Source organism: Macrotis lagotis, chromosome 1 (genome assembly GCF_037893015.1).
Source record: "Macrotis lagotis isolate mMagLag1 chromosome 1, bilby.v1.9.chrom.fasta, whole genome shotgun sequence".
NCBI classification, from domain to species: domain Eukaryota; kingdom Metazoa; phylum Chordata; class Mammalia; order Peramelemorphia; family Peramelidae; genus Macrotis; species Macrotis lagotis.
The window spans coordinates 366045814-366070568 of NC_133658.1; the positions used below are offsets into that span (position 1 = coordinate 366045814).

At 34.3% G+C, this 24755-nt stretch overlaps 1 protein-coding gene across 2 annotated transcripts in view; it reads left to right on the plus strand.

The window, feature by feature from the left end:
• The window catches only part of FBXO38 (F-box protein 38), a 123461-nt gene that overhangs the window by 59675 nt on the left and 39031 nt on the right, over positions 1–24755 (plus strand). For both annotated transcript variants that reach the window (XM_074212360.1, XM_074212361.1), the window contains 6 exons: positions 1999–2136; positions 5865–5958; positions 6481–6611; positions 11184–11354; positions 13013–13155; positions 15706–15916. In XM_074212360.1, the coding sequence (XP_074068461.1) occupies positions 1999–2136; positions 5865–5958; positions 6481–6611; positions 11184–11354; positions 13013–13155; positions 15706–15916 (888 nt within the window). The remainder of the gene's footprint in view (positions 1–1998; positions 2137–5864; positions 5959–6480; positions 6612–11183; positions 11355–13012; positions 13156–15705; positions 15917–24755) is intronic.

The window sequence follows — 24755 nt, forward strand, 5'->3', positions numbered from 1 at the left end:
GATTAAGAGTATTTTTTCATATGACTATAGATAGCTTTGATTTCTTTATCTAAAAATTTTCTATACCTAACTTTTGGCCATTTTTCAATTGGAGAATGATGTATATTATAATATGATTAGTTCTCTTTATTTTTGAGAAATCAGGTCTTTATCAGAGAAACTTGTTTTAAAATTTTTTCTCAGTTTTCTGCTTTCCTTCTAATCTTGGCTGCATTGATTTTGTTTGTGTAAAACCATTTTAATTTAATATAATCAAAATTATTAAATTTATATCCTGTTAGGCCCTATCTCTTGTTTGGTTGGTTATAAATTCTTCCCAAATCCATAGATCTACCTAATTTAATTATTCTATCATTCTTTATGTTTAAATTCATTTACCCATTTTGACATTATCTTTGTATATGTTGTTAGATGTTGGTTTTTATACCTAGTTTCTGTCAGACTGCTTTCCAGGTTTCCCAGGAATTTTTGTCAGACATTTTCCAGAAAGTAGAGTCTTTGGGTTTATTAAGCACCATAGTACTATGATCATGATTCACTATGTATTATGTACCCAGTACCTCCCTGTTTCATTAGATAGTTTCAGATTGCTATGATGAATAACACTTTGTAATACAATTTGAGGTCTGGTATGGCCACCTTCCTTCCCTTTTTTTTTCATTAATTCCCATGATATTCTTAAATATTATTTTTCAGATGAATTTTGTTAATATTTTTTCTATATCTATAAAATAAATTTTTGGTCTGACACTGAATAAGTAAATTCATTTAGGTAGAATTGTCATTTTTATTATATTGACTCAGCCTACCCATGAGCAGTTAGCATTTTTTTCAGTTCTTTAGATCTGACTTTGTCAGAAAAGTGTTTTGTAATTGTGTTCATATGGTTCTTGGATTTTTCTTGGCAGACTCGCAAGAATTTTATATTATCTAGAGTTATTTTAAATGGAATTTCTCTTTCTAACTCTGGATTTTGTTATAGAAATGCTGATGTTTTACTTGGGTTTATTTTATATCCTGCAATTTTGCTAAAGTTTTTGATTATTTCAGCTAGTCTTATAGTTCTTCTCTAGGATTCTCCAAATATTCCGTCACATCATCTACAGTGATTGTTTCTTCATTGTCTGTTCTCTAATTCCTTCAATTTCTTTTTTGGGGGGTCTTATTTCTATAGCTAGTATTTCTAGTACAATATCAAACTTATTTTTTTAGGAGGAAAAATATCAAACATTTTTCATGTCTCTTCTTTACATTACATTCCAGCTTCTACCATTCTGATCCAAGCTTTTTCATTTCATCCTGAAGGAGTTTTCTACCTAAGCTCCTTGACTCTGTTGTGCTATTATCCAGTCTATCACTTATGCATTTTCCAAACTAGTTTTCTTTAAATAGTACTTTTATCATGTCACTTCTCTGCTCAGAGATCTTCAGTGACTCCTCTAGCTGTAGTATCAGGTAAAACAACTCTACTTATTTAAGTTCCACTCTTCTGTACTTACTTCTGCTGCTTAACATTCTCCTTTTCCCCTATTTTCTTTATTGAAATTTATTTTATTTACAATTCCAAATTCTTTCCCTCCCTCTAAAATGTGAAACCATTTATAAATAGTGAGACAAATTTGTTTTTTATCATCCATGTTCTGAAAAAGAAAAAAATTGAAAATAAATCCTAAAAGAATAGTTTTCAGTGTTCATTTTAAGGTTATGGAGATGCAGGTAAGTGATTCAGTAGTTAGAAAGCTAGACTTATCTTTGGAAAGATCCGAATTCAACTCTATCCTTAGTTGATTACTCAGCTGTGTGATCCTGTGTTTGTCACTTAGTGTCTGTCATCTTCAGGTTCTTCAGCTGTTCAGAGATAATAACAGTATTTACTCCCCAGGGTTGTGAGCATAAAGTAAGAAAGTACTTTGCAAAACTTAAATCATTATATAAATGCTAGCTTATCACCATCATTACCACCAGTGTCTTATCATTATGTTGGGTTTTTTCCCCCAGGGCCTACAAACTCTTTGAAGTATGTCCCATTGGTAACTGGATTAGCTTCTGCTCGAAACCTGGAACAATTAGAATTGGTTCGAGTTCCTTTCCTTGGAGGTCTCATCCAACATGTAGTTGAAGACAGTTGGAGATCAGGTATATCTCTCTCATTTATTCTTTAGTACTGTGCAATCTTTGAAGAACAATGAAAAATTAATTTCTTTTTGTGGCTTCATTTTTTTCATAAAAGTCCTTTTAAAATCAATAGAAATCAGTTGTTAATAATCATACTTTTCTTGTCTCTGAAAAGAAATGTGGAGTAAAGACCTTTTCTTCTTGCTTATTGCTTAGTTACTAGTACATCAAATCATGAATTGGGGCTGCTCAAATAGAAATTCTATTTGAGATATTTTTGTGCCATTTAGAGCTCAGATGGAAAAGTCATGACCTGGGCTTTGCATATCAAATATGTTTATTAAAATATATTATTATTATTTTAAAATAATTATAAAGTTTTTATTGATCTGATTAGGATTATTATAACAATTGTAATAATTATTAATGAAATATGTTAAAGGATTAAAAATTTTCATAGATGTTAAAACATTAACATTTTGACCCACTTAGCAAGTATCTGTAGTAAAATAATAAAATTTATAACAAAGGAAATTATTATAAAATAATATTGGTTGTTGTATATAATTTTAAGTTTTATGCTTAAAGCTAGAAATTAAAGTTCAAGAGTAAGGATGGTTGTGAATAAAGAGAAGGTATCACAGCATAAACCATAGTACTAAAATGTAAAAGAAAATTTAGAATAATTTTCATTAAAATACTAGGATGAACATAAGTCTCTGAAGAATATGTTATGAGTTAGGTAATTCTGGTATAGTATTCATAGTTGAAAGGCAGCATGGGGCAGTGGCTTTCAAGTCAGGAAAACTTGTGTTTTTTAAGACTCATCTCTGACTCATGCTAACTATATGACTCTGGGCAAGGCACATAACTTCTCAGTGTTTCAGACAAACTTCTGATGCTATATGTTGCAAAAAAGTTTCTAGTCTGCTTTGGGGAAGAAGTTTTCTCACCAGAATCCCTCGTCACTGAAGAAATTATAAGTACTGACCAAAAAAAAAAGTGTTTGGTTATAGGAGATGAGGAAAAGGAAGTGGGCTTCCTCGACTCAGTGAGATGTTTAGAGATTCGTAGCTATTCAAACCAATACTATAAAATTGATAGTAACAGCTCACATTTGTTGTTTTAAGTTTTATAAACTTTTTACACAACTCCATCTTGTAATTGGTGCAAGTATTGTTTTCTTTCTCTTAAAGATGAAACTAAGATTTAGTGGCTTGATTTTTCTAACATGGCTAGTAGATGTGAGTTGTGATTCACACCCAGGTCTACTGACTCTGTCTAGGATTTTTTTTGGTTATAATTTTGTCAATATGCCAAGAACTTTTGATTTCATCAATTTGGGGAAAAGAACAGGGGCATTAAAAAGCTTTTTGTTCTCATTGATGTTAGTAATCTTTCCAATGACTGTTTTACTTTGTTTAACTTATATATTCTCTCATCAATTCTTCCTAAGTGGTCCATCCAATGAACTGGGAAATAAAATTACCATCAACCAAATAAGCAAGTAAAAAAACTAGGAAATCCTAACCTACTCAATTTTCAGTGACCATGCAAAATAAAATAGACTTAAAAACACCTTTCTTATCGATAGTGTATAAGCTAAAGTGTAAGCAGGTTTAATTTTCAGACATCGCACAGAAGTTGTGTTGGTTATAGGAGGTGAGGAAAAGGAAGTGGGCTTCCTAGACTCAGTGGGATGTTTAGAGATTCGTAGCTATTCAAACAAATACTATAAAATTGATAGTAACAGCTCACATTTGTTGTTTTAAGTTTTATAAACTTTTTACACAACTCCGTCTTGTAATTGGTGCAAGTATTGTTTTCTTTCTCTTAAAGATGAAACTAAGATTTAGTGGCTTGATTTTTCTAACATGGCTAGTAGATGTGAGTTGTGATTCACACCCAGGTCTACTGACTCTAAGTCTAGGATTTTTTTCTACAATATTGTGATTTAATCAAGTTGATTACTAGAGTAAGCTCAGAGAGCTGAGATTCCACATGAGGATTTCATAAGACAGTCAGAGACTATTTAATCCTAGTTATTCCTTGATTAATACCTTTAAATCATTAGAGGTCTGTTCAGATCCTCCAAAGGTGCACCACAGGGATCATACATTCAGAATATGCAAATGATAGATGACCGTTACCATGAGAAAAGGGCTTCATGTTATGGGCCTAGGGATGAACTTGTTACTATGATTTGATAACTTGCTTAGCTAAATGTAGAAAACTAGAAGGTTATCCTATAAGACTTTTTGTTAAAAAATTTTTGAGCTAAAATAAAACTTTTGGTCACAGTAACTCATGAAGACCAATTACTAAGAGTATATGAGAAAGTTGTTGTCTATGTCAAGAATATTGAAGTTAAAGCATACCCAATAAAGGGAATCTTCCAGATAGGTAAAATTTCCTCGAGGGTAAGAACTGTTTATTTTTGTCTTGCTCTGAGCATAAGATTTGATAAATGTCTATTGAATGAATGAGACAAATTTCAGGTAAGAGAATGGAGAGCCCATAAGTATTATTATTATTATTATTATTATTATTATCTTTTTTTTTAGTTTTGTTTTTTTGCAAGGCAATTGGGTTAAGTGGCTTGCCCAGGGCCACACAGCTAGGTAATTATTAAGTGTCTGAAGCCAGATTTGAACTTAGGTCCTCCTGACTCCAAAACCAGTGCCACCTAGCCACCCCAAGTATTATTATCTTATTGCAACAGTGGTCAAGTTTTGACTCAAAAGTAATTATCTTCAATTCCTCATTCTCTTACATTCCCATTATCTAATCTCTTACCATGTCCTATTAGTGTTACCTTCATATCTCTTGTTTAAGTTCCCTTTTCTCCTGACAAGTGTCAGGGTCTGATATGGAGACCCTTATCACTCCATGCCTGGACTGTTGCAGTAACCTTCTGTTAGTCTTCTTGCCTCAATTCACTCCTTATTCCCATGCATCTTCCATTCACTGTCAGATTGATCTTCCTAAAGTAGAGGTTTGACCATATCACCCTCTGCCCCCATTTATTAAATTTCTGTGATTTTCTATTACCTCTAGTATCATAGGATAAAATCCTGTGTTTAATATTAAAAGTCCTTCATAGCCAAATTCCCTCCTATCTTTCAAGTCTTCTTACACCTTTCTCCTTCCAATATACTTTGCAAGCCAATGACCCTGGCCCCTTTTCTGTTCGTTAGGTATAGCATTCTATCACTGACTGTTCCCCATACTTAACACTCATCTCTGTTTTATTAATATCACTAATCTCACCTTTTACAAGAAGCTTTTCCTAGGCCTCTATAACCTTAATCTCTTTACTCTGAGATTATCTCTAATTTAACCTGAATTTGTCTTATTTTAATTAATTTTATTGGGATTGGTTTCCCCCCAGTCTTTAGTATAGTTAGTTTTTTGACTCTTTAAATGTTTCTTGACTTGCAATTCATATATTACCCAGAAGTTTACAATTTCCTGAAATTACTATTAAAATTTCAAGATATCTTGAAATTCACTACCATTCTTTAGAAATCATTGCATCAGTGTCCATTTCCAACATTTTTTAGGAAGTAACCTTTTTTATATAACTCATCTTTTGCAATTGATCAGCTTGAACAGGAATAATTGTTGGATTTCCATGGCTATAATGATTTTGTATTTATGTTTTCCAAAAAATGTAAAGTTTAAAGTAATGACTGATTGGTTAAAAGAAAAGTATTTTTTAATTCTATTTTTTCCCTTGCCTTATCCAGGTGGTTTTAGAAATTTGCACACTATTGTTTTGGGAGCTTGCAAGAATGCTCTTGAAGTAGATCTTGGCTACCTCATCATCACTGCTGCTCGAAGGTATATCTTCTCTTTTCCTCTTCTGTTTCCCTATGCAAAAATTACACACTGTTTTTCTTCTTAGGTTACAAATGGAACAATTTTACAAGTAGGACTTGATCACAAGGTTCTAAAAAGTTACTGTTTAAAGTTATTGAGGAAAAAAACAAACTAGTCCCCAGTGATTTAGCTGTGAAGGGTGACTAGCTAAACTTATTTCAGGCTTCTTAACTAAAGCATCTTCTTGCTGCATTAGAAGGAAGGAGAAATCCAAATACCACTCTTCACAGAAATATGACAACTTTATTTTAGGAGACCCAAACCAATTAAAATTGTGGTGACACTCATCATGATTTATGAGAAGTCTAGTGATCACTCTTGGGAATTTGTCTTTGATATCCATGCAATTAAGTTCATTACTTTGGTTGGTTATTGTGATAGAGTGATGATCCTTGGAAAGAAATATTTTCTTAACTGACCTACAAAAGAAGTCTTAGGTTGGTGAAACTTTACTTAATTTTCTTTGTTTCGCTTTGTTCTTAGGTTACATGAAGTTAGAATCCAGCCTTCTCTAACCAAAGATGGTGTTTTTTCTGCGCTCAAGATGGCAGAATTGGAGTTTCCACAGTTTGAAACCCTACACCTGGGATATGTGGATGAGTTTTTACTGCAGTGTAAGACTATTGTACTTTTGTTTTCTCCCTAAGATTGCTTCTCTTGAACCTAACCAGTTGAAACCCAAAGTTTTGATATACCGTATTGTCCCATATATAAGGTGATCTCAAACCTAATACTATTTTGCTTTTCAAAGAAGAGCTTTCCTTATCTGTAAAATGAAGGAGTTAGACTGATTGATCTTTAAGGTCTCTTCTAGCTCTAAGTCTTATCCTAGGAAAACATTGTAAAATTAGAGCCTTTGGTGGGTTTCTGTATTAGCTGTGGACCTATCTTATTAAACTTCTAAATATTAATCAATACAACATCAACAAACAACAGATAAGCAGAAGAATTGTTTGCAAATTTTGCCTGCACAATTTTCTTATTCTCTTTCACTGCCTAAACCCTTTTGCCCCAAAGCTTCATTTCTCTACGATGTGTCTTTCATTTGAGTTTATTATGCTGCATTTCTTGAAGCCTTTAAAAGTACTCTCAAATAAGCATCCATTCCATGCCTGCAGAAGCCATTCACACAGTAAGCCCACTGAGGGTTTCTTGACTTTTCCAGATGGTGTTAGAGTATGATCTTCAGTGAGCAACCAGTCCATACGCTCTTTCTGCAGGTTGTCTTTGAAAGGCTTGTTCACAGCAACAACCTAGAACCTGCAGTTGGGAAGTCATCCCTTCAGGTATACTCATCAAAGTCATTATACATTGCACGAACTTATTTTCTCACCACATTGGTTAAATGCTCAGGAAAAACATAATTTTTATTTTGCAAGAACTCTGTACCTTCTCGCCCCATATTTTTAACAAACCTTAAAAAAAAATCCAGGGTTAATTCATTGTTTTTCTTGAAATTCACATCTAGCACTTTACTGCGAAGCAATTCAGTTCATATTTTAAGAAAGTCTTAAATGGGTCCTGAGGAGGTTGATAATGAGATTATTGACTTTGCCTGTAGTAACTTTGTGAGGATTTTTGGAAGGAATCAGAGATGTTAACCTTGAGAATTTAAGCTCCTTGAGCAGTTGTTTTTTTTCTTTGTAATTCCTGTTTTGTTCATGTAGGTACTTTTGAACCTTCCAATTCTCGAATTCTGTAATTCCACTGATTGATTACTATGTACAAACACATAGATACCCCAAAGGTCTCTCTTAAGAACTTTAAAATTGATTGTGTGACATGGGAGACACAGTTATAAGTCCACCCAGCATGGCATGCCCTCATCAGAGAGGGTGTTGTGCTCTTTGAGCAAGGCAGAATTGAAGCAGCTCAAAGGAAATTAAGATAAGTAAGTTTAGAGGAACCATTCCTGGTATTCAGATGGACTATTTGTGCTGAACCTGTGGTAGAGCACTTTGAGTTTGTATTGGTTTGATCAGATACAATGTAACTTGTCTCTAACATAGTTATGTCATTTTCTTCTTCCATAATAAAAAACCAAGCAAATGTGTGCAAAGCGCCATTTGGATACTGGGGTTAACAAAATTCAGATTAGATGCCTTTGTTGCCCTTATGTTGTTCTCAGCGTAATTTAAGAAATATGACACAAATAAGCAAATTACATCCCATATTGCATATTGAGTATAGAAACGAGGTGCAAGCAATGTTCTTTATGAGTTTTGAGGAGTAAAAAGTCATTATTGATTAAGAGAGGAGATAGAATGGTGATAATTCAACAGATAAAGTGGGGGACATCCTTGGAAAATGAAAAGCATGAACAGAATCAGGAAAAACACAAAATGGGCAGTAAGACTGAACATTTGTATATTATTAGAGAACATACAATAATACTACATTCTCAAGGACTTTGAATGTGAAGCAAATAAGATTGAATTTTACCTGGTAGAAAGTTAGGAAAGACTTGAGAGTTATAAATAGATAAAGTGATGTGATAAGTTTTATGTTATTGATACCAAAGACAGAGTTTAGTTTTAGTTCCCTTGTTTGAAAGTTAACACAACTGTTGTGTGTCCTTAATTTCTAGTAGATTTTACAATTACTTTTTGCCTTTTTTTATTCACAATTATACAATGCTGTTAGCAGAAAGCATACTATTTGGTCACCATTCAGAATATAATTATGTCTTTTATTTAAAATGGGAAGGTAGCATTAGGTAGAAATACTGATCTTCTAAATATTATGGAAGATGTTGCTCAAAGCTAGTCTTTTTTAAAAGCAAATCCATTTTAACTGTTCTTCCTTTTTATACCTTTCTAGATTGGTTCTGAATTAGAATTTTGACTGTATCTGTAAATATCTCTTTAGAAACTTTGTGCCTTTTTATAACCCCAAAACTATTTTCTAAAGCAGTTAGATAAATGTTTGCTTCTTTGGCACTCTTGATCTTAAAATTGGCTTTGTAATTTCTTTAATATTTTGACTTTGTTATAATTTCTTTCTTTTCTGCATAATCACTGCAGACAAATTTGTCTGGTTTGGAAGCTGAACTTCCTTTGCACTCACATCTCTCAGTTTCTTACCTTTCTCCCCTTCTCCATCCCTTAAGTCATTTTCCAAAAGTCTCTTTCCCAAGATAGGTTCTAGGGCAACCCTGGAAACCATATGGCCTGTAAAGGGCATCTGAGTTCACTCCTCTAGAATATGCATGATACTGTATTTGAAAGAGAATTTTGGACTTCCAGCTCTGCCAATTACTAAACTCATGAATGAGCCTCATAGACAAGTCACTTACCACCCTGGCACCTTGATTTAGTTCTCTACAAAAGGGGAACTTGTTTAAGATAATATTTAAGGTTTCTTATGGCCCTAAATCTTACAATAATAACAACTCTGTGGGGGTTTTAAGTTTTACAAAATGCCTTAAAAATAGCCTTATAAAATTATTAATAATTTTTTGATAAGGAAATTAAGACCCAGAAAGAAGAACCGAAAACACCCAAGTTTATAAAACTCATTAGAATCAAAGCTGGGGTTTGAATTCATCTTTTGATACCAAGTTCAGTGTTTGTTCTATTGGATTATTTTGCTACTCTCCCTGTTCCTTAAAAATTCTCCATGTAGACTTTCCTTCTAAATTCCCACTTTAACTTTCCTTTTTCAGGAAAAAAGATCTCGGAAAGAAGGTATCAAATTTTCTCCCCCCCCCCCAGGGGACCAGTGGGTTAAATAAGAGAAAAGATCATAATTTCTAGAACTAGTCAGATGTTAATATTTTATAGTAAGGTAACTAAAGTTTGGGAAATAGAGTGACTTGATTAAGATCTCAGAGAGAGAGTAGCAGAGCTAGGATTATAATTAGATTCTCTGATTGAATCCAGTGATCTTCTTTCTACATCACATGCCTTCTCATATCATTAGAATTGGAAAGGGGCATGGCATTCATTTTATGTAATCTCCTCATTTTACATATGAGGAAGCTAAATCCAAGAAAAGACAGCAATATCACCTGTAGGTGATAAATAGGATAATCAGGAGCCAAGTCGTGAGCTTCTATTTTCACAACCATTAGTCTAGTCTCTCTGCTAAATCATACTCTTCTAGAAAAAGAGCATGTGCTACAGAATTGAAGCATCAAGTACTCAAGGAAAACATTGACAATTGTAGCTTAGGGAGATACTTGAATACAGAAAGATTGAAATTTATTGTGGAGAGGAGAAAGCAAGGTTTGTCCAAAATGAAGGAGAGGGCTTATAGGAATTTGGGACAAGTAAGAATTGAAGGAGCAGAAAAATTATAGTTTCTCCCTAAAAGTAAAGGGTGAATCAGTTATCCACTCTGAGCCTTAGTTTCCTCAACTTTAAAATGAAAGGATTAAACCAACATGTAATCTAAGGAAAGTTCCGTCCATTTCTCATATACTCTTAATTAGATTATCTTAATAACTTCAGCTAGTTATATACTACTCTGCAGTAATTCTCAGAAGCTTGCAGTGACCCAGGTTTCACTTTACTGGGTCCTGATGGTAGAAAGTTACCTAAAGCAAGTGAGGCAACAACTTTCTGTTAAGCAGGGACTTTTCTAGATACTTGTTTTCTTACAGGGGAAATAGTTGGAGCTCAATAGCTATCCCTGGTGAGGATCTTAAGAATTATTCTAAGCCTTGTGTTTTTATAATCTAAATGTTATATTCACAAGAGCATAACTCTTATAGGGGAGCTCAATTATGTTATTATTAGAATTTTTATTTTACATTTTTTAAGTCAGAATTAAAAAATCTCACCTTATATTTTGGCCAATACGGTATATTTTTTAATTTGTTCTTTGAGGACTGTCAGATGTCACAATCCCTTTCTGTCTTCAATTTTATTGCTTTTATGATTAGAAATAAAATTTTTCTTACTCATATTTCTCAATATTAAGAATCTTTGTCCCATTCCTTATTATGGTGTTGAAGGTGTATCTTTTGTGTGAGGATTAGCTTAGTTAAATGTGGAAAGGTTTTCACTGGGCATTCGCTAGTAAATGATGAATTTATTTATAGTCACTCATTAAAAAAATTGGCAAAAAGGGCTTTTGAAGGACTTTGTAATCATACAGTTGAACCTTGTTCTTCATGTAGGGAAATGAGCAGAGCTATTTGCCTCCTAGGAGTTTTACTTTCTGACATTGGTTTCTTATTTCAGGCAAAATGACCAATGCTGATTTGGTGAAGTATGGCTTGGCTGATGTTGTGGAAAATCCTGGCATTATCACAGATATTGGGATGAAGGCTGTCAATGAGGTTTTTTCCTGCATCAAATACCTGCTCATATATAATTGTCCTCATCTGCATAACCCAAATAATTGGATTACAGGTACTATAAACATTGTGCAGTCAAAATAAAATGACACCATTTTGTAGATAAAGCTTCTAGAAGCCATTCCCTACTGGTTCAAGAGCATGGTCCATATTGTCTTGCTTTATCCTGGAACTACAGATTTATTAATATCTCTTATCAGGAACTCACAGCAATTTTCATTTCTGTTATACTTTCTTCACATTAAGCCCTCCAAAGTTGTGCAAATTTAGCTCCTCACATTGCCATAAAATGAACTTGATAAAGCATTTCCTTGCAATAATCTCATGAAGTAAGTAATAGTAGCTGATATTTATACAGTTCTTTAAAACCTACAAATCTTATTATGTGGCTATAAATCATTACTGCTACCTACTACATGTGTTATCTTGGTCAAATTACTTAATAGGATTTAGAAGAGGAAGAGACCTGATTTTTCTTAACAGCTTACTGTAGAGATGAGGAAACTGAGTTCCATGAGGTTAAGTGATGTACCAAAGTCACCTAGTCTTCAAATTCATGTGTTTTGACTTCAAATTCAGTGCTTTTTCTACAATGCCATATTGTTTTCTAGTCCTCCATTTTTTTAAATTTAGCTAAAGTGTAAGGAGATTGGACAAATTTAAGGTCCTTTACAATTCCAAACACAATCCTATATCTAAAACTTTTAATTTAATTCACTTACCCCAGTTATGCTTATTTTAAGTCATTACAGGTTTGGAGGAGGCCCCAACCAGCAATAAGTATGTTCCCCTTCTATGGGAGTCAAACTCCAGGTCTCTTTTATTTTTCGGTTCTGTGATTAAAATTCACAGAGAAGAAACCCTTAGAATAGTATTTATTACCCTGATTTTATATATCAAAAATTAGATTGTAGCTGTCACATATCCTTTGTGAATCATGAGTATTTCGGGTCACATTGACATTTGGTTTCTAACAGTGGAACATGTTTAAATTGATATTGCTAGGAAAATGTTTTTAAAAGGACTAGCTTTCACCTATTTTATTATAGTGGTAGTTTAGAGAAGTGTCAGAGGTAACAGCTGCAGAAGCATTATAGTGTAATAGAATAATATTACATTTAGAGTTAGACCTTTGGGGTGGCTAGGTGGTGCAGTGGATAAAGCACTGGCCTTGGAGTCAGGAGTACCTGGGTTCAAATCCGGTCTCAGACACTTAATAATTACCTAGCTGTGTGGCCTTGGTCAAGCCACTTAACCCCATTTGCCTTGCAAAAACCTAAAAAAAATAAAATAAAATAGATTTAGACCTTCAGTTTGATCTCTTTGATATAGATAGGTGAGAAGGCAAAAAAAAAGGGAAACAGTAGGAATGAAGCATCGTAGTGTAGTAGAAAGAGCACCGTATTTAGAGTCAAAAGATCTAAGTATGAATCCTAACTCTGCTGATTACAATACATTTATATAATTTGAAGATTATAACCATCTGGCTTTTGGCAAATCATTTAACATCTTTTATCCACTGTTTTTTCATCTGCTGAAGATGTTAGAATAGATGACCTCTGTGGTTCTTACTCATTCTAAAATTTGTCTGAGTTGAGTTGATGACCTTTTGTGACAATCCTTATTATGTTAGTAGAATGGTTTAGCAGCCTAGAATAGGAAGCTACACTATAGATGTTTAAGACTTGAAATTATTCACTTTTCCTTTTACAGATCATTCAAGATGGACACGGCTGGTTGATCTCACCTTGGTGAGATGTCATGCAGTTAAACTTGAATCTTTCAGTCAATTCATTGAGTTATTGCCAAGTCTGGAGTTTATCTCTCTGGACCAGATGTTTCGAGAACCACCCAAGGTAGATCACTCTGGGAGTTTTTGGCTTATTTTGGAGCTCAGGAATGAAACAAACATGATTTGAAACAAGTATTCTGAAAATAGATCCACTTTTTGAAAGTTATGTTCAAGGAATAATTTTTGAATGAACTGAAAAGTCTGTGAAAAATTAGACAGTTAATTGTTTAGGTAGCATAATGTAATGGGAAAAAAACTGTATACTGGAAATCAGTAACCTGGGTCTTATCTCCAGTAGCATACTAAGCCAATTTCCTTTTTTTTGTTCTCAGTTTCCTCATCTGTAAAAATAAAATGTTGGACTAAATTATTTCTCAATTCTTAGCAGATAGATATATTATTTACAGTTTGCAGTAATTTACAAAAAAAAAAGAGAAGAGAGAAGGTATACTTGGAGAAGTTAGGAACAGGTTAAGACTCTGGCCTCTCATTCATTTTGATTGTAGAAAACAACATAAAAAGGCACTTCCCTTTCAAGTTAAGGTCAAAACTCAGATGGTGATCTGCCTGTCAACTTTGCTTACTTGACTCATTCTGTAAACCCTATTCTTAACTACTCAAAAATTGGGGCCTAAGATACCCAATTATACTAGGACTTGAAAATTTTCCCTAATTAGTCTTTGGTCTCCTTTGTAAACAAAGAGTTTGGCATACATCATGTGTTCTTTCCAGTTCCAAAATTCTGTAGCAGGAAATTCATCCTTTAAAGCATAGGTGTCCAACCTTTTAGCTGTTCTGGGTCACATTGCCCAACCAAAACTGTCAAGGGCAGCATATAGAATTTAATATTTATTACTATAATCCAGTGAGTATAAGAATAAAATGTAATAATGTAAAAGAATAAAAAATAATGTTTATGAAATATATGTTTTTATAAAAAATAAAAATTTACTTTTTAAGCAAATGTTAATTTTTCACTGTGAGGAAAAATTTTTCATTCTGTGGAAGAAAAAATAACAACAATAAAGTTGTTGCAATTACACTGAGTGATATAATGTTTTAAAATAAAGATCCTAATTCCTATATGCATAGGAATTCTATGAGACAATGTTAGTTACACGAAAAAGTAGAGCTATATTGAAGATTAAGCTGGTCTGTGATGTTGTAACCTTAGTACATGGGTTTGACCATTCTTTTATTTTCCAGTTACATGATGACACGGTGTAACCATAACACATGAATGGGTTACTTGAATGTTCTTTGAGGTTTACATGTGGTTTGTGGACATGCCTGCTTCATAAGTTTTGTTTACCCCTAGAAAAAATTAAGCCTGCAGTTGAGGTATGTAGACTGTAGGTGGTGATGCTTTGCTCACGTGGTCTGAACTGCTACTATTCCCGTGAGCACTCTGGCCAAACCAAGCTACAGTATAATGTAGTTTAAAGAGCATTGTATTTGAAACTAGATGAGCAATGTTTATATTAAAACTCTGAGCCTTCTTACCTTTGTGCCATTGGGAAAGTCATTTCTTTTTTCTAGTCCTGAGTTTCCTTATATATAAAATGTATAGGTTGGACTAGAGCCAGGGTTCATAACCTAGGTTTAAGATTTCAGTAGGTCCATGAACTTGGATTGGGGGTTGAGGGTAAGAGTAGAATTCAGATTATTTTCACTAACTTACAGTTGAAAGTTACTATTACCTTCAAGTGTGAATTAAACAAAAAATTGTCATGAGAAGAGGTGTATAGGCTTCACCAGAGTGTCAGAAATGAGTCTGTGACAGAAAAAAGATTAAAAGTCCCTGGCCTAGATGATCTCAAAGGTCCTTCCAGTTCTGCAATTCTGTGAGTCAATGTAGCCTGAATGATTCTGCTTTGGAGTTTGACTTGCTGGATAAGGGGCAAAGACTTAGAATAAGTCAAAAATTGCTCTCAGTAATGAATGTGGAATTGGGTTTGATAGAAACATCCTGGAAAAAGATTTAGGGTCTAAGAATGTGTTGTGGGGATTTTATTTTTTGCCATGATGGCCATAATAATAGTGATAGTTTACATTTCTGGCTCAGAAAGGCCAATTACCTTTCCCATATTCACACAGCTAAATTAGTTTTGAACCCAGGTCTTGAATACAGTTCTCCTGTTCAAAGTCCAGTGTTTTTCCCACTGTATCATATTGCCATGTCCTAGAAAATCAAACAAATCCAGTCAGACAAAATATGTAAAAGGATTCCAGCCAATAGGATCTTTTATGACTTCAATATAAAGAAACCTGCAGTTCATAAATCACTTTCTTCCTCAAATCATTAAGCCCCTCGGGGTGGCTAGGTGGTGCAGTAGATAGAGCACTGGCCCTGGAGTTAGGAGTACTTGAGTTCAAATCCCGCCTCAGACACTTAATAATTACCTAGCTGTGTGGCCTTGGGCAAGCCACTTAACGCCATTGCCTTGCAAAAACCTTAAAAAAAAAGACAAATCATTAAGCCCCTTTCCTTAAAGATATGAAACATTTAGAGTGGCCCAGTTTCCAGAAAAAATTAGGAGGTGCAAATGTTTTGAATTTTCACTTTAAGGGAATCATCCCCTTGTCATTGATGTCTGGCTATCTGTTTCCTTAGGGTTGTGCACGTGTTGGTCTGAGTGCAGGTACGGGGATTGGTGTTTCATCAGCCCTTGTGAGCAACCAGAATTCCAACAATGAAAATGACAATCATCAAAACAACAACCCCAATGTACCCAACAATAATCCCCAACAGGCCAATGACCAGAATGAGGAGAATGAGATGCGCCAGGATGGACAGGCTGAAGAACAGCAGATTGCTGCTGAGGGTAACCCTGACCTTTTGTGAGCTCCAGACAGAAATGGTTTTTACTTTGCATTCTCTTTCTTTCTCCCAAGTCTCACCCCATCTTTCTTTCTTATTCACAAATGAAATCATCACTCTTAATTTCTAGGTTGGCTGGCTGAGAAGATATGGAGAATGAACAGTTCTCATTTTGTTTGCCTTGCAAAACAACAAAGGCTTGATAGCAGTGCATTTGAAAAGGACTTTTGCATCCTAGTTGACTGTAGGCTGTCTAGTAGTAAATATTAGGACTCTATTAGTTAAGAGAAAAATCTAATGTGTTATGGGAGTTTGACCTTGGGAATCAACCTTCTTCCTGAATCTCAATTTCCTCATCTATAAAAATGAAGATGGAAGAGCCTTCTAGCTCTAGATCATTGATCTAGATATGCTCAGTTGAGTATCTAGACAAAAAGAGAAAATAATCCCACTGCTTTACCATGGTCATACTATTTCAGGAGTATTGTGACAGTTGTAATGCAGCATGTTAGTGACAATATAGATGGCATCCATGAAAAGAGTGGACAGGAAAGATTCTATTAAAATGAATAAAAGAAATCATTTAAAATTAAGAGATAAGGGAAGAAGAGGGAGCATGCTTTTGTACCTTTGAATGTTTGAAGGATTGTAATATGTAAGAAGGGTAGAATTTGTTCAACTTGGTCCAGTAGGCTAAAACTAAGACATTGCAGGAAGATTAGAGAGAGGTATATTTTGCCTTAATATAATGGAAAACTGGGGTGGCTAGGTGGCATAGTGGATAAAGCACCTGCCCTGGAGTCAGGAGTACCTCGGTTCATATCTGGTCTCAGACACTTAATAATTACCGAGCTGTGTGGCCTTAGGCAAGCCACTTAGCAAAAACTTGAAATATATATATGTGTGTGTGTGTGTGTGTGTGTGTATGGAAAACTTTCTGATAGAACTGTTCTGAAATATAATGGATAGCCTTAGAAATTAGCTTTCTCTTTCACTTTTTTTTTAAAATTTAAAGGAATGGGATTAAGTGACTTGCCCGAGGTCACACAGCTCGGCAATTATTAAGTATCTGAGATTAGATTTGAACTCAGGTACTCCTGACTCCAGGGCTGGTGCTCTATCTACTGTGCCACCTTGCTGCCCCTCTGTTTTACTTTTGATATTTAAACAGAGGCTGGGTAGTGTTACATTTTGGTGAGGTTGTAGAGACAATGCTTTATTTGTGACAGTAGAGATTACCTACAATCTTGATGTTCTCTTCCAAATCTCTGGTGCAGTGGATAGAGAATTGGCCTAGGAGTCAGGAGGATGGGAGTGCGAATGTAGCCTCAGGCATTTACTAGCCATATGACCTTGGACAAGTCACTCAATCCTGATTGCCTCATATCCAGTGCCATCTCCACTTGTCCTCATTCATATCTGGCTACTGGATCCATTTAGCTTTGGAGAAGAAAGTGAGGCCGGTGACTTAGCACAGCACCTCCTCACTCAAATCCAATTCATGTACTTGTCATGGTATCACTTCCCTGATGTTGTAGTCTTCTTTGACAATGAAGGATAAAAATTATTATTCATTAGTTATTCTCATAGTGTTTGGTAAATCTGTGTAGATGCAGTAATATAAGAAAGGGATGAAGTATAGGTCACAAATGAAATTTACTATTATTGAGAAGGGATTTCAGGGTTGGGGTTGAAGTGTAAAGGCAAAAGATGACAATATAGAAACTGAGCAAGTATTTGACCTAATTTAGCTTAGTGCTACATCATAAAAATTAAGCATGATGCTATCTTTTACATCCTCTCACTGAAGGGAAGACTAGCAATATTTTCTGTGGACAACTGAATAGCAGTTGTGGAGGTAGCATAGAACAAAGAGGGACCTTTCACTAGTGATTTAAGAACTGAGCACATGCAAACCATCTTGTCCTTACTTCTTTTCCTTCCCTGTTTTCCCATAAATAATGTGCAGTAAGTTTATTCTCTTGACCTTTTTTTCCCATCCTGACCTTTTGAACTTTGAAGAGAGACCCCCCCCCCCCCCACCAGGCTATGTGCTTTTTACCTGCAGGAGCTTTCTTCATCTTACAGTCTAATGAGAAGAGAATACCCTACTGTTAGGTAGACTTCTTTCATGATAATATTCTTTTATTGTCTAGTGCCTGATTCAGTCTACCTCTTGAATAAACCAAAAGATAAATTTGCTTAGTCTTTGTAGTTAAACATTTGCACAGATTATTTGTGATCATTTAAATAAGACAATAAAATATAGACTGGTTTGCCTGCTTTTAGACTAGATCAGTTTGACCCTTTATACTTTGAGTCATAAAAGAAATTTGAATTTTTGTCCTTATCAGTTTTCACAGACTTAATGTCTGTGTTCTATTCTAAAGTATGCTTCATTTTTTATCTCAGAAACATCTTTTTAAAAAATTAATGTTAGTAATTTAAATTTTAAAGTTAATTTTTTGATTACTAGTCATTTGCTTTCTCCTTCCCATTCCTTGCTTCCCCATAAACAAATACACATAAACAACCCCCTACACACAAATAAAATCCCTTTAACACATAAGTATTGTTAAGATAAAAACACATTCCCTCATTAGTCATTTGCAAAAATGTCTGTCTCATTCAGCATTGTTCTAAATCATTGATCACCTGGAATTAAAACATAGCAAAATATTCCCAAGTATTCCATCTTAATTGACTTTTGTAATCCTGTTGAAAAAGTTCTTTCTAGATGCTTACATCTGTACCCTCTTTACTCCCAATTCAAGCATAGCTTTCAAAAATCTGTTTACCTTTTTATGTTTCTCTTTATTTCCTTGACTGTATTTTAAACTTTCAATCCAACTTTGGTCTTTTCATCAGTAATGTTTGAAAGTGTCCTGTTTTGTTAAAAATTCATTTTTTTCCTTGTGTTATTACATTTACTTTTGAACTAGAAGTGTTATTCTTACTTGTAATTTGCCTTTTAGAATATATTATGCCATGTTCTTTGCCTTTTTTTTTTTTAAGTTTTTTGCAAGACAATGGGGTTAAGTGGCTTGCCCAAGGCCACACAGCTAGGTAATTATTAAGTGTCTGAGGTTGGATTTGAACTCAGGTACTCCTGACTCCAAGTCCAGTGCTCTATCCACTGCGCCACCTAGCTGCCCCAACTTTGCTTTTTTTTTTTTTAATAGTAGTATCTTTGGTGATCTTTACTGTACTTCGTCACTGCTTAAACTCTTTCTTTTTGGCAGTTTGACCAATTTGTCTTTGACATGTAAGCTCGTGATTTTAACTATGACATTCCTAGTTTTCATTTTGGGAACTCTTTGAGGAGATGACCATTGAATTCTTCCTGTTTTCATTTTACCTCTGGTTATGAAAAATCTGGGCAATTGTCTTTCATTATTTCTTGAAATCATGGCTTTCAGGAAGTTCAGTGGTTATAAAATTATCTCTTAATTTGTTTTCTAGGTCCTTTATTTTTGATATGTGACACCTTACATTTTTTTCCTCTTCTTTTAATCTCATTTTAGTATTTCTTGTTTTCTCAGGGATTCATTGACCTTTATTTGGCCCATTCTAATTTTCTTTTTTTTATTCTACTTTTCAAAAAAGTCTATTACTTGAATAAGATTTTGTAGTTCTTGTTACAAACTATTTTTTCCAAGTTTCTCTTTCTTAATGATCATTTCTTTTCCAATTTGTTCCCCTCTTAACTGTCATTTAATTTATAGTATCATTTTAAAACAATTTTGAACTTTTTCATCATTTCTTCTTTGAATTCTAATTCATCTTGTGGGCAAATTGCTTTTATTTGAGACCTTGCTTTTAAATGTTTTAGAATTATGCTTTTTTTTCTGGGTATTACCTTGAAGATCCCTAACCTCATAAGAGCTCTTTCTCCATTTTTATTTATTTGTTTTTTAATCTTGATTTGTTTTATAGCAATCTGTTTAGCTGGGAGGGCATAGGATTGGAGTTGTTTCCTTTCTTGGAGGGTCAACATGTCCTGGAAAAGGAACTTCACAATCTCTTATGGATGACTTGATGGTGTGAATTCTGAGGATTGAATCTAAGTTTCTAGACCCTCCAAATGCTCTCTTGCTGTTAAGCTTTGGTTCTGTAACTGTATCCTTGAGAAACTCTAAACTTCTCTGCACTGCTCCTCTCTGGCAGTGTCTCAATCTTGAGGGTTAGACGAAAATCTCTTCTATTTCATACAATCTATAAATCCAAAAGGAAAGGACATGAAATAATATGAGCCAAGGAAATATTGATATGATATGGTCTCCACTTCTTGTTCTATCATGTCTTCTCCAGCCACTAGAATTCTTCCGTGAACTCTGCCTCTTTGGAATGTCTGCTGTACTCATTTTGTTAATAAAACAAACAAGATTCATTTTTTCCCCTCATAGTTCTCATTCCCCCAAGTAAGAGCAATGTTTGTTTCTTCTGCTTATTTGCATCTTTCACACATGTACTTATTTTACTCAAATATTTGGTTAGTGAATTAATTTAAATATTTTGATGGATATATATATATATATATATATATATATATATATATATCAGATCCATCTGACTACTCTCACCTCTGATATAGATCCAGATTGGCTTCTTATACTATTCTATCCTTTTCTATTTTTCTGTAAGTCTTCCATAGAGGTTCCACCCAAAGCATTTGTCATCTTGAAATCTCAAGAAAACAAAATTTCTTACCAAGTTGGTTGCCATATTGAGAGTCAGTCCTGCTAACTCCCATAAACCTACTCTAGAAAAACCCTGAATAATAATAATTATTATTTATTTAGGCCAAATAATAATAAAAATAGCTTTGTGTTCATTAAGTGATTCCCTTTATTTTAGAAATGTGTAATATTTATAGAAACCTGAGGATAAGTAAAGCCAATGTAATGCAGGGTACTCTACTAGTTCGAGCAGTGATAAAACTGTATAATTTGCAAGATTCTCTGCTCAGAAACAGTAAAAGCAAAGGGCTCTTCTGAGAAAGCCCTAAAGTAAGTTCCTTGGAATCACAGAAAATAGCAACAATACTATAATCTCAGATCAGGATGGTTTAAATACAAGGGCTCCAGTGTCCCTAATATTATCCTTAGTTATCAGAGAGGGCATAGAAAATTCATAACTTTAAATCCCCAAGGAACCAATTGAGTTTGACCAGTACACTCAAAAGTGTAGCAGAGCCTGTCTCTAGTACAAGGCCCCAATTCGTGAATTAATGCTAGTAAGATAAGTAGATCAAAGAAAACACTAATTAGTATAAAATTACTGCAAATCTAGAGTTACTCCAAAAGGAGAGAGTAATTTCATAATAACTACAAGTCAAGACTACAAAGAAAAAAAATCTTTTTTACAAGAACTAATGGATATTAAACTAGAAATGAAATAAATGAAGACTCTAGACAAAAAAAAAATGAAAGGAGAATAAATAGCTTAGAAGAGAAAACAAAGTCAGTGAATAGATTAGTGATTCCATGAGATAACAAACCTAGGAAAATAATTCTAGAATCATTGGAAATTTCTAGGTGATATGATAGAAGCCTGGACATGGTCTCATATTCTCGCAACCTCTGAGACCTCTCCAAAATAGAAAATATGCTTCAAAGTTTGAAGCAACTTCAGTTTTCCTCAATGGTCTAGATACATAATGCAAAAGAAGGTTTTATAAAAAAAAACACAACAACCAATAACCTGTGTTCTAATATTCATTGATCTTGAACTCATTCAGCATTTCTCTTCTTTGCTCACTTCCCAGTAGTGAGACTATATACTGAAAGAAATAAAGGATATAACATAGACTTCCAAAAAAAATTCACACCTCTTCCCACTTTCCACTCCTATGGGAAATTCCCACCTCCAGGGCTACAGAAATTTGCCCTGGCCATGCAGCTGTAGCCCTTCAGGAACAAAAGATGCTAACAGTCCAATAGCATTAATGCTGCAAAGTTCTAAACAAATAGTGTTGAGGTAGACAACCCATAACACCAGCAGAGCTGGTACTAGAGTAGACAACCCCATGGCATCAATGTTAAACCTCCAAACTGTCAATGTCAGGCCAAAGAACTGAGGAACAGAAGGTGCAAAACATGTATGGGGAGCTATGTAGCATTGGGGAGCAGTCTTCAGCTGACACTAGTGCTGACTACCCAAAAGGCACTTGGGGAAGAAAACTAGATTGGTTAACTTTGAAGTGCCCACCATGGGAGATTACTTGGTAAGCTTTAAGATCCAATTGTCATGGAAACTTATCTGAGGAGAGAAAGTCAGAAAGTGAGTGTTAGGGGAAAACAAGGGGGTGAGAAAAGGCTGAAATTACTAAAGATTTTATGGAGAAGAAAACTCAGAGACCTTGCCCTTAAGCAAATAAATCCACAGGGAAAACAACAACAGCAGAAATGTAGCCTCTAGATATAGTAAACTATCTCAGACATCTATGAACAAATATTTCAAAACAAAGATGAGAAAAAGAGAGAAAACCAGATTGAGAATGCAAATGATTAGAAGTGAAGGACAATCTAGTTAAGCAAAACAGAAATGCAAGCAAAACACTGATTTTGGTTACTGGATACATAGAGATCACATTAAGGATCCTGGGTCTCCCAGAAGAACACAACAGGACCAAAAACCATAATATGATAATGAAAGAAATAGAAGAGAACTGCTCAGAATGTCTGAATGTAAGAAAATAGAATTTGAATAGAAAGAATTCACAGATCTCCAGGAAAAAAACCCTAAGGTAGCCAATACCTAGGACATATAGTGATTCAATTTAGCAATTGAGTTTAGAAACAAGTTCTACAAATGATCGGGAGAAAGAACTTCACACACGAAGAAAAGGAAATCCGAATAATGAAAGATAATCGTCCATAATATAGGAGGGAATAGCATAATGTGAACCAGGCAGCAGTGGAACTCAGGATTCAATTCAGTATGGTGACTAGCCTGCAAATTTGTTTAACTATACAAGAAAAAAAATACACATTCAGAAGCATTTGAAATATTGTAAGAAAGAAATGAGAATTGAAGAGATTTTTGCTTTTCAAGCACCTCAAAAAACAGAAATAGGGAAGGAGTGAATAGATGAAGCAGGCAAAGATGGGAACAGCAACAGAGTGATAACAGAAAGACCAATAAGAGAATTTTTTCCTTAATATACATAAGGAAATGTGGAAGAAGTAATAATGAAGAAGCAGATAGGTGAATATGGGCAGAATCAATTACAGTCCTTCTTGCAGGTAAATCAGTATTTTTTTGCATGTGATATATTAAAACATGGAAGGTACATGAAATGGAAGGTGGGTAGCTGAGGAATAGAGAAAACATTGATGTGCTAGGGTTAGATCAAGGGCTAGCAATGTTGAAAAGGTGACAACTGTGGTTTCAAAGAAGAAACTAAGATAGTAGGCAAATATGATGAAAGTTTGAAAAGGGGTAGGAAAAAGAGGAGGCCTTTCTTTGGTGGTAGCAGGATTCCACTGATGTATGCTCCTGTAAGAAAGTATATGAAGGGAAATGGGGACCTTATGCTGGGTGTAGCCTGTGGCATGTGGTACTTGAAAAGTCTGCTTGTCCTACACTGGCTAAAGGGAGGGGGATGTTGGAATCTCTAGTGCAACTGACACCTGGTAAGTGGGTGAGCATAAATTGAAGGACATTTTGAGGCAAATTTTAAAAAAGTGACCAGCAGGAACCATAGATTAGTTATGGACTACATTACCAGGGATGTGTGAAGAGGTCCATGTATAGGATAGGGTCTGCTTTGATATCTACAAAAGCATTTTTGTGGGGTTAGGCAAAAGGATAAAGTGGAATACATGAGACAAGCTCTCTAAAGCAATGACAGAAAGAATGGTTTTCTTGGATCCTTTAATTACAAGAAGAATATTGAGAAAAGAGAGAGACTAGATGACTAGATAACTTTGGCATCATAATTTAGAGCATAAAAGTCTAGAGTAGGTAGAAAAAAAAGGTAATGAAGAGTGAGTGAAATCTTTTTTATTTTTTGGAAAGGCTTATAAAATGAAATTTTAACATGAACAGGACTAGTTGAAGGGAGAAGAAAGGAGAATATTTGACTAAGATTTTTTAAAAAGTGATAAGAATTATATAACTAGGTAAAAGCAGGAGATAAAAAGGAATAAGAAAAATGGGAAAATGCTATAGGAAATAGAGGAATCAGGGTGTGAAGAGGGTCAATGAAGACATTTAAATATCAATTTGGAAAAGTCTAACAGAAAGAAACAATGGAAAATAATGGAACTAAAATTTCTGGAGAAACTAGAATTTAAAAACTTACAGTGCCCTGATGGAACAGCACAAGAATGTACATAATTGTTTTTTTGATTTTATTAATTTTTGCAACTACATGTGACAGTACATGCAACAGACATTTCTTTACATTTTTTTCCTTCCTCCCCTCCCCCCAAAAGAAGGCAATGTGACATAGGCTCTCCATCCACAACCATGCTAAACACAGTTCCATATTAGAATATACATATTTCTTAGAACCTCATAGAACTTGTATAAAAATTAACTATGTATTAGGGCAGAGATATTTCAAATAAGGCAAAAATAGTTAATATATCCTTTACAGTCCATTAAGCATAGAAATTGATTCTGTGGTCACAAAAAACCAATTACAATAATAGAACTTCAGAGAAATCTTAAATAATGAGGGGGTAAAACAAATCATAGAAATAATAACTGCAGAAAACCGGTAATGATGAAACAATATACTAGATTTCTGGGATGTAGATGAAGCAGGCTTCAGAGAGAATATCATATCTTTTTTTATATATATATATATATATATGTACATTTACACAATAGGA